Source organism: Fukomys damarensis, unplaced genomic scaffold (assembly GCF_012274545.1).
Source record: "Fukomys damarensis isolate Sample0158 unplaced genomic scaffold, DMR_v1.0_HiC HiC_scaffold_17, whole genome shotgun sequence".
Classification (NCBI taxonomy): domain Eukaryota; kingdom Metazoa; phylum Chordata; class Mammalia; order Rodentia; family Bathyergidae; genus Fukomys; species Fukomys damarensis.
This window is the reverse complement of record NW_022900929.1, coordinates 58,051,658-58,070,323: the sequence shown is the minus strand read 5'-3', so window position 1 is coordinate 58,070,323 and position 18,666 is coordinate 58,051,658. Positions and strand designations below refer to the sequence as shown.

The 18,666-nt window shown below is 35.3% G+C and overlaps 2 protein-coding genes across 6 annotated transcripts in view; one reads left to right on the top strand and one right to left on the bottom strand.

Moving 5' to 3' along the window:
• Positions 1 to 15,609, top strand: part of Ralgapa1 (Ral GTPase activating protein catalytic subunit alpha 1) — a 170,704-nt gene extending 155,095 nt beyond the window's left edge. Inside the window, exons 35-38 of one of the 5 annotated variants that reach the window (XM_019208870.2) lie at positions 4,326 to 4,450; positions 5,032 to 5,062; positions 12,215 to 12,217; positions 14,288 to 14,335. In XM_019208870.2, coding sequence (XP_019064415.1) covers positions 4,326 to 4,450; positions 5,032 to 5,039 — 133 coding nt within the window. In that variant the 3' untranslated portion in view covers positions 5,040 to 5,062; positions 12,215 to 12,217; positions 14,288 to 14,335. Of the gene's footprint in view, positions 1 to 4,325; positions 4,451 to 5,031; positions 5,063 to 12,214; positions 12,218 to 12,443; positions 12,509 to 14,287 lie in introns of all 5 variants that reach the window. The other 4 variants (XM_019208871.2, XM_033765133.1, XM_019208869.2 and 1 more) reach the window with 4 other exon arrangements.
• A 694-nt stretch (positions 15,610 to 16,303) lies between these two features.
• On the bottom strand, positions 16,304 to 18,666 carry Insm2 (INSM transcriptional repressor 2; the record flags this gene model as incomplete). The annotated part of the gene is made up of 1 exon (XM_010633630.2): positions 16,304 to 18,666. A coding segment is annotated over one exon (1,098 nt), but the record flags the coding sequence as incomplete, so codon positions are not given.

Genomic DNA, 18,666 nt, shown 5'->3' with positions numbered 1-18,666 from the left:
ATATATATATATATATATACACAAGCATACACACAAATTCCATTTCAGACTAGTTATAAATCACATTGAGCTAAGAGTATAACCTACTGGAATGTTCCGTGGAATTGGTGATCATAAAGCTGAAAGTGTTCCCGTTTCTAACATCAAAACAGTTGTGAATTACCAAATTATGAGAAGTCTTGAGAATGAAGTTTGTTGCTTCTTTAAAACCAAATCTCTCTTTGTTTATTCTCCCTAAATGTTAATAAAGGTGAAATATTTGGTACCTGTTCCCCATGAGAGATAAGTTTATTTGCATAAGAAAAAATCATATCCTGTTGAGCATAACACAAATTAGAAATATTGCCAATATTAATCAAAGAGTTTTTGCACGTGAATATATTTCTTTATCTGACATTGAAAACTGTCCTCCTAGAGACAGCATCTGCTATTTATAGAGATGTGAGCCAAGCATCAAAATAAACTATTTTCAGCGCAGATGGAGGGGTATGTTTGGGTTACCCTGTATTTGTATTTATATCTTTTCTCTTTAGCACCCCAATGAAGTAAATAGGAGCAGTTGGTGGCATCCCCATTTAACATACAGATAAACAGTGGCAGAGAAAATTCATACTTACCTTTCCAGGACCAGCCTGAAATTGAACCCCAGGTTTTTTTTGTTTGTTTGTTTTGTGGGGGTTGGTACCAGGGATCAAACTCGGAACCCCAGTTTCTTAACAGTTGCTCTTGAAGTTTGTAATTAAAAAATTATTTAATATGCATAATAATGTTAACAATTAGATTTAAGCTATTTCTCTTGTAGAGAATGTTTATTCCCTTCATTATTTTTAGAATAGTAATATTCCTCCTTTTCTGCTTTTGCAGAAAGGAGGAAGGAGGATTAGCGGATAATTATATTGCTGTGATTGCAGCACCTGTGTGTTATTTCCTTTGATTGGCTAGTTCTGTATTAAAGATTCCTACCAGCTAAAAGTCTCCCTTATCAAATGTTTTTATAGCTAATTTTAGCTTGAGTTTTAAATTTATAACAGAAACCATCTCAATTCAACTTAAATATGTATTTTAAATTTTTGCTTTGAATATTTTGCTAGTTTACATTCTTTTTATCATCCAACTATTCCAGTTTTTTTAAGTTTCACACTATTGGCAACACTCACAACAGGAATATATCCTGAGTTGTCCTCACGTTGCCAGCCATCAAGTTTGTGTATTACACTCAATTTATAGGTACTATTAACTTCCTAGAGAGCTGCCTTCTTAGTAAAAAAGTAAGCGTCTAACCTATTATAAGGACATATGGGCATTAACTACTTTAGATTCTAGTTACTTGCAGATGCTAACAGCTGTTTGAAAGTTTATAATTATTACAATCATAGAAGTACTTTGTTGTGACCTAGGGCTATGGTTTAAGTACTAAGAGTTTGTTATATCTCCTTAGTATGTTTTATGAAATAAAAAAAAAATACATATACCATGCATTGGGTTATTTTGTTTTTCTTTGACTACATCAAGCTTAGAAAATTATGAAGAACACATAGCTTATCAAAGGTGAATTACCTTAGACTTATTATTTACCAAGCTAACTGTTTCTGAAGTTAATCCCCAAGAAACTTTTGGTGTTAGCCTGTGATGAGGGCTAGTTTTTCATTTAAAAATCAACTGTTAATGGTTGTTTCCCATTTCTCTGCCACTTAGACTTGAACTTTTTAAAAATCATTTTAAGAAATATTTCACTAATGAGATTTATTGTAATTTTATAAATACCTTATGTTTTTATATTTTAAAATGCTGTATCTGGATAATTTTAGTTTTGTTCAGCTGTATATTAGGGTTTCTTTTATAAACCTTTTATACAACAAAGTAAAGTTACTCCTAAAAATGTATTTTATTTAGATAATCATTTTCCTGCATTGATAAATTTACTATATTGTAAATGTCCTCCTTTTAAATAATAACATTTCTTTTCTGCCTAATTTTTTGTGTAAACTCTAAATATAATAAGATAAAGTAAAATATTTCATTTATAGTCCCTCTGAAAGTAGAGCATTTTCAAAGCAGGTAGGTGTCTCCACCCTACTTTTCATGAAGCGTTTTACCCATTCAAGCAGACTTTTAAAAACAGCTTGTTTTGATAGCAGACTATTCTCCTGTGGGCCTTCAGCCTTTGCTTCCTGGCAGCACCTTTGGTGCGAAAAGAGAGTGATCAATTGGGAGACTATCAGTGCCAGCATGCATAGAGTGATAAGTTAACACACCACTGGGAATTTCTAGGGCCCACCAAGATACTTCACTTCTAATGTGCTAACAAGCTCATTTTTCTACCTCTTGCCTCTTCAGTTATTTTTTTTTTCCTCAGAAGAGCTTAGAAGTTGAGTGCATCAGGCATAATGAAAAGCTCTGTAGGAGGGAGAAGCAATAACCCCATTTTTCCCTTTTCAGCCAAATAGAAAATTAGTTTCTGGTAATACACAAAGGCCAGTATTTTTTGTACAAGGGGCACTGCTGTGAATCAAAGGACTCTATTAACTGCAGAAAATTCGGCAGCTGTGAATCTCCCCCAATGAAAAAAGTACTTTCCAACAAGTTGTGAGATATGTGGTATTATTTAGATTGAACCATCAGTTTCATCCTCTTCCATTTATAACCATATACCTTCTTTAAAAGAGTGCTATATTACTTTCCTATGTTAAATTGCACTCAAAAATGACTATGTTATCCTTCTATAAAATCCTTACCACCAATCATTTTAATATAACATCTTGTGCTGTTGCTACCCATTTCAGAAGTAAAATTCTTTTGAAGTTTAACCCCACTGTACAGAATTGAAAATAATGGATTGTAAGGAATTGGAATTCAAGTTATTCGATATTTGATGCATAAAATAAAATAAATTGTAATACAAGAAGAGTACACAAACCATTTAAAGGGCAAAAGATATCAAATCAAAGGCAAATTCATAATGAATATGCTATAGTCTTACCTTTAACTCTTAGACTTTTCCTTCCTAATCAACTAACTTTTATAAATGTAGCTGCCTACCATAACTCCAGTTAAATTAACAGTTTAAATTGTTTTCCTCTCAAATTATTTTTCTTAGTCTGAGTTATATAGATTTAGTGTACAATTTCTCTAAATATACAGTTATAATAAATGGCAATTTTAAAGGTAAGATACTTTGAGGAGGAAATGTTAAAATGAGTTTTGGAAAAAATCAATGACGAAGAACCAATAGACTTTTTTATTATCCTTATTTAAATCTTTGTGTACATTTTTTATTATCCTTATTTAAATGTCAACATAGCACACTGAGTACAGCAGGAAAACTTTTAAAAGTTGTAGAAGAAAGGTTAACTGATTTCTCAGTTCAGGAACTATATGACATGAAGTCAGCATGTGAGTTTTTCCTGATAATTGTATGTTGCTGCCTGCTGCTCTACATTTTGACAGCCATTTCCATAGTTGCTTTCTTGAACAACAGAAATATTCTCTCTCTTTCTCGCCCTCTCTGTGCTAACAGCACAATCAGACCTGCTGAAACAGGAAGCCTGGAGTGGGTTGTTCAAAAGCAACAACACTTCAAGGTACTGGTTGCTTGTCAATAATATCAGAGAAGAAAATGTGGTGAAAAGGAAGTACAGTATTTTTCTGTCAGTGTCAGTGCCCTGTAGGTGCTTTGTTAGGCAGTATTTAGGAGTCCTGTGGACTCTTTGCAAATATTCCTGCTTGTTTCAGTGTTATAATTGACTGGGTATTTTTTCCTGACATACAGATTCAGCTCTGTATTTATCTTAACCACATGGAGTTATTCGAGGATTATAGCAACAGTGGTCTTCCATTCAAAATGAGAGCAATTGTTGAGAAAATGCAGGGATTTTTAGAAAATGAAGAAGATATGCAGGAATTTTGCACAATAAGTCTTTACAAATGAAAAATACAGAATTTTGGACATAGTATTTTAAGCAGCCTCATAATATTTATTGTGTGGCTTTAAGAGTAAATCTGGCTGATTAACAAGAGGAGCCTAGGCTGACCTGAAAGCTGTTGAATCCTTTCTCAAGTAAACTGCTTGTTCAAAAGTTTAGTATTCTAATTATTTTCTAATAAAGATCTCCCTGTTAAGCTGAAATTTATAGTGAGTGGTATCATGAGTAAACATATTAAGTATTTTTAGCTTTGAATAGGTATACTTTTAATCATATATAAGAATGATTAGTGAAAAATTTATTAAGAAGTAATGTTCTAGCAACTAAAGTAGTCCTTTTTGCTAGTCTCTTCCTTTTCTGTGTAAGCTACATTTAAGTTCATCCTTAACAGAAGACAATCAGCTATGAGGAGAGAGCACGTTACCTGCAAACAATTGTCCAGCACCATTTAGAACCAACAACATTTGAAGATTTTGCAGCACAGGTTTTTTGTCCAGCTTCCTACCATCATTTACCATCTGATGCCGGTAAGATTAAAAAAAAAAAAAAAAAAAAGTATTAGTTATTTGTGACTGGAACTTGAAATGCAGTACCCTTTTGTTCTAAAAACTTGCTTGAATAAAATTCTGATTGCTAAAATAAATACTGTTTGAATTTGGCCTGTAAATTTGATTTATATTTTCTTTTACCTAAACATAGTTCCTTAAAAAGACAACAACCTTCATAAAAATAAATGTGCCACATTTTATCTGAACTAATAATAACCCTATGTCTCATGGGATTGTTACTGAAGTATTTGAAAAACTCAAGTTGAGCATGCACTCTCAACTTTAGAAGATCAAATTTTATGGCCAAAAATATTCAATCTCATTTCTCTCTCTCTCTCTCTCTCTCTCTCTCTCTCTCTCTTTCTCTCAAAAAAACTAAACTGGTCTACATTTAAAAGTAATATAGTACATTGTTATAATATTTAAAGATTAAGAGGGTACTGCATTAATACAATTAACTAATTTTGAAGAAATCATTAAGAAAATAAATGACTCATGGCCTTCCTATTCTGTAATATCTTGCACTCCTTATGATTGTTTCATTTATTTTCCCTCTTTAGATCATTAAATATCAGTTCTGTTTATCTGAAGGTAAGACAAAGTGTCAACCAAAACACCCCTCTGTTGTTCCATTTCCTTTTTTCAAAATTAGCAAGCTCTAAGCTTATAACTCAGGCAGTAAGCAAATTTAACACTGCCCTGGTTCATACTAAACATTTCAGAAATTGTCACTAAAATTTTTTTAGAATGGTACTAACCCAGGTCTGCATGAAACACTAACATGGTTTGGGTATTAAATAACTAATATTAGAACCCCTTGGCTGAAACTAGTTACACCTTGTTATATTGACCCTTTATTGTTTGTTTGTTTCTCAGCATGAAAGAATAGTACTATTGAACTGAAGTGTGTCTTTGTATTTTGTAATGTGTTGCATTGTTATTGAATATCTTAACTCACTAAATGGCTATTCTCTGTGCACCTTGCACTATACTGGGCATCTGAAATACAAAGATGACTATTACATGGTGTTCAAAGAGAAGCAGAAAAAAAAGAGCATAGTCTAAAGTTACTCATAATAAACCTTCAAATTCTCTTTATATTAAATAAGTTTTCTTTATGTTAAATAAGTTTAAAAGGCACAGCACTTTTTTTTAACCTAATCTGTTTGGAAAAGAAATGACTGTAATTCTCAATTGAGGTTTAGTTAATAAAATTAAAGCTTCTATTCCTGTCATTAATTTGCCATTAAAAAATAGTTTTACCAAAAAACTTAGATCCTTTCAATTAATACAAAAAAAACCTAGCAAAGAGAAAAATCACATCAGACTAGGTTGAATCTTTTGAAAGTGAGGTAAAATGTGAGATTTGCTTTAAAGGATGGACACCATCTAAAAATCAGTTTGGCATTAAAGAAGGTGAAAGATATTGAAAGTACAATTATGAATAGCAAAATGAGACTAAGTACACTTGGCAGTGTCATTGCTTAACAGATAATTTCTGATAAAATATCAGACCATATTAAAATAAATGATTAATACTGATCAAGTCATAAATTTCACAATTGAAAAGTACATCAATGTTTTTGGACATTTAAACTAACTTTTCCCCCAGATTTATAAAGGTTATTCAATTTTAATGTTGTGATTGTTTACCAGCTGGAGCCTGTGATATTTGTCATCTAAACATTCTTTTTACATTTTCACATTCTGAAACAGTAAAGGTTGCTACAGCAGCCAAATCAAGGCTCTGTTGGCTTCATTTTTAATGTATTAGCATTCTTACTGATTATTCTACACACTGTTTAAAACAAGACTTACATCCTTATTACTAGTTCTATTAAGTATTATTAATGGTCTTATTTAAGACTTTTAAATAGTAATAAAAATATGAATTTGGGGCTGGGATTTAGCTCAGTGGTTCCGCGGCCTTCCCTGTAAGTACAAGGACCTGAGTTCTATCCCCGGTACCCCCCCCAAAAAAATATATATAATAAAAATATATTATATTATTTATATATTATATACAATATATTATAATATATAATATCTATATGAATTTGAACATAAAGCTAATACTGTGCTATTATTTTTTTCCAGTTTTTAAAAATTGTTTTTGCCTTTAGATCTATTAGAGACATGTACTCTAGAGTATTTTTGCCCATAACTAATTGCAGCAGTATTAACTGAATACATTTTTTTTTTTAAGACTTTAATAGTTACAACAAACAATTTTTACCAGAGTGGCTCTCAGTTCAACACAATAAAATAAAAATGAATAGCTTTTTTCTTCCATTTATTTCGAATCTTGCCTTTCTTGGCATATTGTAACCCATACATACAGAATGTTCTGTAAAGTTTTAAGTCTGAAGGAGAAGAAGACATAAAATAAGCCATACAATAGCAATTTAGACCTGACTTCTAGTTTGTAAAAATGTTGTGATAGTGTGTTTATTGGGTTTTTTAAACATATGATAAATTTTGTTTGCCATATTGAGGAAATGAACTCATACTTACAATTGAGAATCAACTTTAGATATCTTATTTGTATTCTATGTGCATAAAATGATACTAATTGATTCTGGTGTAGTAATTTGAAATTAAATTATAAAGAAATGCCAGCATGATAATTACAATCTTTCTAACCATCCTTATATACTTCCATTCAGTGCAATAGTATAGAAAAAGACTATTTGGGGAGGCTTGAGATATAGTTCAATGGTAAAGTGCATGTTTAGCATGTTCAAAGCCCTGGCGTCAATCCAGAGCAAAAAAATATAAATAAACTATTTTCTAAATTTTTTTACTTAATCTGGTTCAAAATGATCTAAAACTTACTTCCTGGTTAACACTAATATACCAACTGTGATAGCATTTAAATCCAAAAAGATTTTTTAATACAACTTTCAGTGTTATTTAAATGTGAAATATTTTGGTGTATAATAATTAATTCATAAATTTCATAACTGTATTCTCTCAAATGTACTGTCTGTGGCAGTAGACGATACTTAAGGGAAATTATTTTTATCCCTAAGGTCATTGAGGGAAATATTGTGATGTCACACTTTGTTGATCATCCATAACTACATTAAAATACTATTAGGTTTTTCTTGTCCTTTATGTTTAAAAAACTACAGGGGAAAAAACCTTTATCTTTATTAGGCATGAATGCAGAAAATATCCAATGTTTCATAGTGACTGTTTTCTTAAACTTTTTGTGTATTTGTAACACCTCTTCTAACCATAAAGTGAAATCACTCCTCTTCCTGGCCAGATAACAATAGTTCAGAAATGTTTAACTCTTTCCCAAATGTTACATAGTCTTTCAGCATCTTTCTTTGTAATAAAATTCTAGAATGCCAACAAATTGGATTCTGTTTTACAGAAAGTATACAATAAATATGAGTGGTTTGTCACTCTCAATTTCAGCATCAAAAACACTAGTACAACACAATTTTTTAGTATTACATGATTTTCAATATAGCAGCCAAAAATATTTTTGAAATTCTTTTATGTAGTACATCCAGAATTATTTCTAATACCAAGAGGTACTTTTTTGTGGGTTGTTTTTCAACAGACTTAGAGATTTTAGTTCTTTACCAGTTAAAGGGTTTACTGTTGGAGTCTTCCCCTTCCTTGTCTCCCTTTTCTTTCTCTTTATATATACACATGCACAAGCATGAATATGTACAGTCATATACATATATCTGTACACACACAGCACTTTCTATGGTTACCTTTAGAAAATGTTAAGTTTCTATTTAAAGAAATGTTATGGCTGAGGCAGAAGAATCACAAGGCTACCTAACAATTTAGCAAGGCCCTGTCTCAAAATTTAAAACTGGACAAAAGGACTGGGGAGATGTTCATTACAAAGGCCCTGGAAACTACAGGAAAGGAAAGGGGGAAAAAAAGAAAAGAAATAGGAATAAAACGTTTTCTGGGTTTTTTTTTATCTTATTGAATTTATTGGTACTTTTTAAGTATACAGTACAGTTAACATTCATCATTGGGATCTTGTACCTTTACCTGACACATCTTGGTTCTCATTTTTTCCCCATACCCCTGCCCTCCTTTCACCCCCCTCCACCTGCCCCTATTTACAAAGACTTTGTTTCCATTTTTTCCTTTTCTCATATTTTTTCTTGTCCCTTATTTCCTCTCCCCTACCCTTCCCACTTTCCCGACACCTTTAGCCCTTTTGAAGAAAACATTTTTAAATTAATGACTCAAAATAGTTTATATGCTGTCAAAACCAGAGATAGAGTGACTGTGAATACATAGGATGGCATCTAATCTACCTTCATTTTAACCTCAGTCTTTCTGTTGTTTTGCAAAATTTGCATTGCCATATAAATAGTATATTTATCATCAGATCTGTCTTTCTGAATCTTTGAATAGGATGGATCATCCCATTTTTGCCATTGCTTTAGGTAACTTTTTTAAGCTCAGTGTCCTGCTTTAAAAATTATTCTAAACATTCCTCTCCTTCCCAGGCTATGAGATGATCTGAAAGAAAATATTTTAGCTTTTCAGAAGATAATTATTTTATAAATATCCTGTATTATTTGTAAATGCTAATAGGAAAATCAGTTTCCTTTAATATATGATGTAGGCTATAAATGCATTTAAATGCATTGAAAGTTGATTCTTACTGAACACTATTTTAGCTTGGAGAGGTAACTAAATGTATTCTGTTTACTGCTTTGACTTTAGAAATTTGGCTTACATGTTATTGACCAAGAGGCAAATAGTACTGATCATAAATAGCATTTATTAATCTTCTGTGACAATAATTACTAGGTTCAGTTTCCACAGAAAGCATTCATTCAGATATGAAATTTTTGTTATAAAATAATAAAGTAATAATTGAGCAGTTACTGAGTGGTAGGCACTGTGCTAAGTACTATATATGCCTCTCGTTTAATCTTCATAGAAATTCTATTAAATTGTTTTTTAAGAAAATTTACCCAGGATCGTGTGGTACTTTGTAAAGCCAGTATTGTAGCCTAGACCTTTCTTAACTTCAGATTGCTTGGTCTTAACTATTAAAATTACCCATTTAGGGGCCAGGGATTTAGCTCAGTGGTGCGGCTGCCCGCCTCAGAAGTGCAAGGTACTGAGTTCATTCCCTGGGCTGGATGGATGGATGGATGGATGGATGGATAGATAGATAGATAGATACCATTTAACCTAAATATGTTGATGGAAAGGAAAGAGCCTGTTATATTTATAATTAAAAGACATTAGAGATTTTTATTTTGAAAGTTCTACCTTTCCTACCCACTGAAAGATATTTTTTTAATAGCTTTAAAGTTGTCAGGGAAGATATCTGGATTTTTGAAATCAGACTTATCTGGATTTAAATCATAGTCCTACCATTTGTTATCCACATGAACTCAAATTAATCCGTCCTACGCCGAGTTTTCTCATTTGTAAAGAAATAAAATATAACAATCATAATTTGATTTGTTCTAAATGTGATAACAATAGTTTTCAATATCTTAAAATGAAACCACTTGTTTACTTGTATTTCTATGCTGTTTAATTTTAGTGGTTTTTTGGTTTTGTGTTGTTTTGTTTTTGTTTTTTGGTATCAGGGATCAAACTCAGGTCCTTGCTCTTGTGAGGCAGGCGCTGGAACCACTGAGCTAAATCCCCAGCCCTCATTTTAACTCCTATGTTGTTATTTTCTTTATGACATGAGTTGCTCTACCCATACTAATCTTTATCACTTGTCAACTCCTTTAACAATATTAAAGCAATAAGGCTATTTGAGTAATCTGACCTTTAATATAAGGTTAGATTTTATAGGACTACCAAGATGAGAGAATTGACTTTTTATTTTCCCAAAACTAAACTCAAGGGTATATTGTGCTCTCCACATTTGAATAATATTTCATAGGTGATCTATTTCTTCAGAAATAGTTTTAGTTTCTTTCTTTCTTATCTGTATCTATTCTTATTCAAATTCTCTTAACTTTTTCTCTTTAATAACTTCACTATATACAGTATCCACACTTATGTGTATCTACCACATGCCAAGATCTTTGCATGTGTCATTAATTCCCACAACTTTGAAAAATAACTGTCTCTATTTTACAAATAAGAAGATGTCTCAAGTTAGTTTGCCCAGTAGCAAAGAGCTAATAAAGTGACAGTTGGCATATAATTTACAGCTATCTAGTTCATGCTTATTTTCTAACAAATTCACATTCTTAGTTCAGTATCGTAAAGTTGCCTTCAAAGTTACAATATTTTAAAGACTCCACCCAGTAAGTTTAGTAGTCTTGAACTAGTCCTGCTTGTCATGAAGCAGTACAAACAGTCCATTGAGTTTCTTGTTTGTTTGTTTGTTTGTTTGTTTGTTTGTTTGAGACAGGGTCTCACTGTGTAGTTGAAACTGACCTGGAACTCACTATGTAGCCCAGGCTGGTTTCAAACTCACAGCGATCCTCCTGCCTCAGCTTCCCGAGTGTTGGGATTACAGGTGTGCACTATGCCTGGTTCGTTGAGTTTCTTTTTATAATGTATGTATAGGTCCCTAAACTTGTTATTTGTAACTACATACTGTGACCAGTATACAACATATGAATCAGTTTATTATACTGTCACATTATAGTCACAGCCTGTGTGAGCCCTCTAAGAATGTTTGTAACTGATAGGCACAAATATAGGAACTGTAGATACTTTTTAAACTTATTCTTTTTTTTTGGTACTGGGGATCGAACTCGGGTCCTTGTGCTTGCAAGGCAGGCAGTGGAGCCACTGAGCTAAATCCCCAGCCTTAAACTTATTCTTAAGGATAAATTAATAAAAGTAATTAAATGAATCAGCATTGACTCTGTAGTATAAATCAGTAGCTAGGCAGAAGAGCATATGAAATGAAATGTAGATATTTCTATTCTTCACATCTAAAACTGAGGTCTACCTATATATTATTTATAGAGTTTGGGTATTTTGAGTATATAACCATAAATAGAATCTGCTAAAACATAAGTACTCCTACCTATGCACCAACACACACTAAAAAGCCTTAATTGGCTGAAGGGGATTTCATTGATTTGAAGGCAACAAGAGAGTCATGGAGGAGTTGCTGGTTCTTTTTAAAGCGATAAAGCGAGGATATGCACCCAGGCATCAGAAAGATAAACTGTACTTACTGTTTTTCTTTTTCCACCCCCACCTCTCCAGTACTGAAGATTGAACTCAGGACCTTGCACTTGCCAGGCAGGCGCAGCACCACTGAGCTGCATCCCTGGCCCAATTTACTATTACTGTTAAAAGTTACTGAGAGAAAGGATTTTAGGAGTAGGTATAGTTAAGAAGAAAAATTTTAGATGGAAAATAGGAGAAATATCTATTAATTCGATTTTCTTAGAGGACTTTTAGTGAAGAATTGAGAGGAAAACATTTTTGGGTTTGGCATATTCTAAAGCAGTTTGTCTAGTAAACATTTTTGATAGTGGAATTGTTATATATCTTCTTTGTCCACAAGCCACATGTGGCTTTTGAACTTTTGAAATGTGGCTAGTGTTTGGTACTGGGGAACTGAATCTTTATTTAGTTTTAATTACATTTAAGGTAAATTTAATGTGACTATAGCTACCATGGTAGACAGTACCTCTCCAGAATTTTTCTGAATGCTGCCAATACAGTGAATATTTTAAAAAGTACATGTTTATAGAATCTCTCATAGACGTTTGTTCTTCTTTTCTTTTTTCCTATTTGAACTTGTTTTGTTAGTTGGTAAGTATAACATTTAAATAATAACAGTACAAACTGTTGAGTTGTGAAACATCATCACCCTAACTCATTGCATGCTCAATTATATTTCATAATAAAAACCTGTTCATTCTTTTCTCTGCTCCTCAGTTAATACCTGTAAAATTCTGCACTGTGTCTCTTATATCTGTTATCTATCTTCTCTTTTCTCACTTCTGCTCGCTACTCCATTTCTTCATTCACAACACAGAAAGAAATGCAGTGATAGTTCTCTTCCTCCCAAAACCTCCACTAGAAACCATTGGCCGTCTCAAGGTAAACAGCCCTGGGAAGGCCCCTCCTGATGGCCGGGAATAGTATGCATTATCAGAAAAGCATGAGCTACTGCCCCTCACCTTCCTTTTGCCGTCCATCTGCAGGACTTCCCTAAATGGACCATGGGTTTATAATGTTCTAAAAATTTTTCAGTATGTACCAGTTCAGATCTTCAGGAAGAGTAAAACTGAACAAAATTATTATTTTTTCCTTTTATTTAGAAGGCCAGCCTCATTTCAATTAGAAAAAAATGTTAGAAAAGTTACTTTGAGGAAGGCAGTTAATATGAGTTATAAATGACAGAGCATGTTTGGAAATATATATATTTGTTTTTAATTATAACATTAGACCTCAAACAATGAGTATTCTGAAAAGATACATTCTTAATTAGATATTCCATAAGTTCTATGCTCCCTATTGAGCATTTTAGTTAGAAATATTAATAACTTCAATTTAAGCACAATTGTTTCATTATATAAAAGTGCTAGCAAAATTTTTTCCAAGTTTGAAGTGTCAGTGAGGTACTGCACAAGCTAACAAATATGCCAAAAGTCTCTCTTTAAAATAAGAAATGTAAGTTTAAGCCTCCAATTTGTGTGGGGTTTTTTTTTTGTTTGTTTTTGTTTAATTTTTCACAGCCAGGTGTGGAGGTGCACGCCTATAATCCCAGCAGTTGGGAGGCTGAGGCAGAAGGATCACCAAGAGTTCACGGCCAGCCTGGGCTATACAGTGAGTTCACGGCCAGCCTGAACTACATAGCAAGACTTTGTCTCAAAAAAAAAAAAACCTCCCCACCCCAATTTTTTTTTCATATACTTAAACCCAGAAAACGTATGGATTAAAGTACCTTGAAATATGTAGAAACAATTCAAATTTCCTTGTTTAATTCATAGCGGTTATTTTCTGAAGGGTTTTTCTTAATGTCTTACTCATTTACTCATACAGCCTACTATGTGCAAGGTTCTTTATTGTTGCTGTATATTGTAGAGTCATAATCCATAAAATAGAGACCAGAAGTGCTCTGTGAGGACAAAGACTTTTTCTATTGGAATTTGTTTTGCTTGCTTTAAATATTTCGTAGTTCAGCCTGGCCTTGAACTCAGTATGTGGCTCAGGCTTGCTTGTTTGTGGCATTCCTCCTGCCACATCTTCCTGCGTGCTGGGATTTCAGGTGTGCACCACCACACTGCTTGCATTAAAATTCTATATCTACTAATTTTACTGGTTATCTACAGTGTAACTGCAAAATTTAATGAAAGTAAAAGCAAGCATTTCTTATCTCTTTTCAACATATTACTGAGGTCACTTCATCTTTTAAAATCTAAATATCTTGGCTGTATGATGGTCTCATAAGTAGTTCTTTGAAACTTGTTTGGAAGTGTTTGGAAGTGTAATGAAGGCCCTTTTTTGGTTATACCTGAACCCTAGAGACAGAAATTGGTTTTTCTCTCCTGCTTCTTGTGTCCTTTCCTGCATGCCAGAAGTGCTTTGGAGCCCTGTTCTTTCTAGCCCAAGACTGCTTCCCATTGTTTTTTCCAGGGTTCTGGCTCTGGAGATGATGACTGGTGCTTTCTTGCTAACAAGATGATGTGACCCACCAGATAACTGGGCTTTAAATATGTTAGTAGGCTGCTGTGACTAAAGCATATGGGGTTTTCTTTTTCTCAAAAGACTTCACTTAGGCTTGGGATTCTTACTCCAAATTAGTAGCAGACAGGTTGTTTTCTCACGGCATGAGAGGCTGGATGACAGTGTTAATGTTCTTGCTGTTTCCTACAGGCTTCTACCCAGAGATTCTACCCAGTGAAGCTCTCACAGCAACACAGGTAGATGGGGCTGACCTGGCCTCTCCAATGTCTCCTCGAACTAGCAAAAGCCGCATGTCCATGAAGCTGCGTCGTTCCTCTGGCTCAGCCAATAAATCCTAAGGAGACAAGCAGCCCAACAGTGTGATCAGCAGTAGCCACCTTAGCACGAACATAGTGTTAACCCCTTCAGGCCTTCATATCTGCCATGCCATGCATGTTCCTTCCTGTACATTTATTTGAGAAAACACTGGACTTAAATAATTTGTAACTTAATATTTTAGATTTGGGCTATTTATTCAGTTCATTGTTCCCCGTACACTTCAAACTGCCATTTTTTGAGGGGGTGGAGTTTTATTCTATGTTCTTTACCTTCCTAGATACTCACATCTTACATAATTTTACCTTTAATTTCATGATTAACGTTGAGCCAAAATACATTTGGACAGATAGTCTCATCTTATTTATTGTACCCCGACAGCTTTATGGTTCAATAAATATATAATTTTTTACAAATGTAAAATTAAACTTACGCATTAGTAAAGTTAAAGTTACAGATCTGTTAATAAATGGGATATGTACAGATTATGTCACAAAAATAAAACACTCAAAATTAAATGGTCATTTAGCATCTTAAATTCCAACTGAAATAATTTTAATATTTCCTTTTTCTTCTTGAGAGTTTCTCATTTCTTGAATATATAGATGATGCCATGCATATCAAATAATTAGAAAAATCACTGCTGAACCTTGATTTGTTTAGCTTCCAAGTAATTTTCTAATGTTTTGTTTGTTAAATGGTATCACTGTTAAATATTATTTGTTTTGAGATTGTGGCCCGTTAATATTGGCTGATAGATGCTGTATATCTGTATTCTTTCTTAAGTACCAAAAATAAGGTGGTGGGAAGGAGAAAAAAACTTTTCTGATCTAAATATGTTGCTCAAATTATGTGTATTATTTAAAAAGAAAAGGTAACAGGAGCGAGGAGTCTAAGTTAAATCTAATATTGTTCATACTGAACTTGCAGGTGCAAGTTGGTATACATTCCACCCTCTGGAAGCATTTTCCTCTAATAGATAAGCTACTCACATTTTTTTAAATTGGGCATCTCCTAAGGAAGTGTAGCATGACATCAGTACCAACTGCATGTGTAAATACATCACACCGGCAAACCATAGAATATAAAATTATGTATCATCACTCATGTAGTGCCTACAAATTTGCAACAATGGGAGGATAAAAAAGATGACGTGGTATTTAATAAAACAATAAAAATATTCTTACTATCACTTCCTGTCCATTATTTTCTTCTATATTTTATAATTTTCAGACTTAATAGGCAGAGCTATTAGGACTATTGGTGACCTATGAAGTATAGACTTAGGTTATCTTAGGTAATTTTGAAAAAATAATTTAAATTCCCTTTTCAGGATACACTCCAACCTACTCCTCAAAGATCCTACCACAGCTTTAAAAACAAGAAATTTTACACCCTCTCCAGTGCTGGCCAAACACTTCACACAGAGCACTGCATTAAAGCATCAGTTTATCTCAGCCATATATTTCTCTGATTTCTTAAATTTCACTTTGTTTTATAATTTTAGAAATAAAACTCCCAAATTTTTCTACAAGGTTTCGGAGTTCCTGTGTACTTAATTTTTTTCTTGTAATTAAAACTAAAGTTCCTATTAGCAAATGGATAAAGAAGCAACACTAAACAGAAGCAAAATTAAACATTATAGGCAATTTCCCACCATTAAGGTGGAATAATTTAAAAAGGAAAATGAAATTAACTACTTACATGTTTCTAAGTTGCTTTCACTTTGTTTTAAATAAACATCTAATGAATCAATGATACACAAAAAGCTGAAAATACCAACTTGAAATGTTGAAATAAATACCATTACAATGTTTGTCATCTTCAAATAACACCAGCAGCTCTTACAGAAAACATTTGAAATATATTTCTATCATCTTTGGAGGGGGGTAGTATCCTTCTAGATTTAAAGAATATATCTTGCCTTTTGCCACTATACTTCAAAGGAAAATTTCCTGTTGCATTTCTGCACCATTACATTGATTTGCAAAATATATCTCCTTTGTATTATAAATGGGTCCTAAGATTCTAAGAGGTATTAGAATCACTGGCATTGGGGAGATAAGAAATGTGGCTTTGAAAATAGGCCGTGTTCATCCGATTCTTAAGACAAATACAGAACAAAAAGCACTCTATGTACATTTATTTGGTGATAAGCATCTTACAGAGCTGAGCTGTCAAGCAGTGTTCAGCCAGTGCCCCAAACTGGGTATTAGGATATGGGTACAGAGTACACTGAATACAGTTTACAAAATTCAAAAGTTGCTGCTGGAAAGAAAATACTGAATATTGAGTGAATTGCCATTCATCCATGGTGTATTACAGGTATTAACATCTTGAAAAGCTGAACACAGTCTTATACATAACACACTGAGATTTACAACAGAAGCATTAAATGATGTGGGTGAAACTTTAAAAAAACTTCGGGAAACAAGTTCAGTATTTCCAAAAGCTATGTAAACATTTAAGATAGGTCTTCCTGAATACTGCACACAACATAGCTAAAGGTAAGAATTTGGAGGGTGTCTCCTTCCAATAAAATAGCACCCTCCCTGCCTCCAAAAACTAATGGAAGAATGGACTAGAACGTGTAATTAAGAAAAGGTTTGGGGGGAAGTTCTCATATCTTCAAGAGCAACAAACACTCTCTTAAAATTTCCTGCCCGTGGATATCGGAATTGAGTCGTCTCTCCCCTGTGAGTTTGGCACCAACCACATAACTTTTAATTCACAGAATATACAATGCAAGATATCTGACCCTATTGAGACAGAAACTACACAGCCGCCTGTGATGGCAAGAGAAAAAAAAATGTGACTACCACTTTTTGTAGGAAGAACCTTTTGTAGACAATGAGACATGCACGCATTCACTGTGTCTTTCCATAGGAATTACAAATCATATAGGATTTGTTAGGGTCTCCAGAGTATTGAGGGGGGAAATCCTATTTTAGTGGGGAAAGTGAAAGGCTGACAGTCTTTGACCATGAATGTTTATGCCATATACATACCTGCTCTCCCCTGGTGGGACACTCACCACTGGGAGAGTCTTAAGAGGAAAAACATGGGAAGGACAGAGTAAAACTTGCAAGTTGAAGAAAGCCCCACAGAAGTTCCTATGATCCGTTTTCTACCAGGCCAGCCTGGTTTGTCCGACCTCAGCAGCCAGGCCGAAATGGCATCTGCAGTAGCAATACTTGGCGACTTTCTGAGGGGTGGCACTTATTGATGTGCCGGGTCAGTCCCGGGGAACTAAAAAAAGTAGACGGGCAGTGTTTGCAGGAGAAAATTTGCTGCGCACTTCCGTCAGAGGCCCCTCCGGGTCCCGGCGCTTCGGGAGAAGCCCCAGCTAGAGCAGGCAGGAGCAGCTCCTCGCGGACAGCGTGCCACAGACGGTGCTTCTCTCTGACATCTGCGGACGGGAAGTGGGCCCCACACAAGGGGCAGGCGAAGGCGAGTGGGGCCCTGCGGTCAGAGCCAAAGCCAGGAGCCAGCGCGCGAGCGGAGCCCGCCTCGTGAGTGCCCAGGTGTTTGCGCAGGTAAGCTTGGCGACGGAACTTTTTGTGGCAGTACGGGCACACGAAGATTTCGGATCCTCCGCCCCCAGTGGTACTGCCTGGCCCAGGCCCCTGGAGCCCCAACACTCCGTCGGTGCGGGGAGCCTGTGGCAGCGGCGGCTCTAGGCGCGGGAGCACCGGGAAGACTTGGCGCAGGCCGCTGTCCTGGTGCTGATCCTCTCTGGAGCTGTCCTTCGCCTGAGGGTGCTGATCCACAGTCCGCTCTGCCCGGCTATTCTCCTTCCCCTCGGCCAGGAAAGACGCGATGGAGCCAGAGTCCGGGGAGGACGAAGACGACGGAGGAGGCTTCCCGTCGGCGGAGGAGACTGTGCTTGCGGCTTGGGGCCGTGGCTTGTGCCAGCGGCGATGAGAGGCGAGATTTGCTGGGCAGCTGAAGACCTTGTCACACTCGGGGCAGCGGTACTCGACGCGCACGATGCGAGAGCAGCGGTGCTGGGCGAGAGCAAAGGGGTCCGCGTACTGCTCCTTGCACAGCTGGCAGATGAACTCCCCCAGCGGTGTGCGGCTGCCCCCCAGGCCTCCGGACGGCGCTCCGGGCTCCTCCTCCTTGATCTTCAGGCCCAGGACAGGGGATGTGGTCACCTCATCGGCAAAGCTCAACTTCCTCATGGCCTTTGGCTTCTTGATGCCCGCTGGTCCGGGCGCGCAGCCCGCAGGCAGCTTGACGCGGCGCTCACC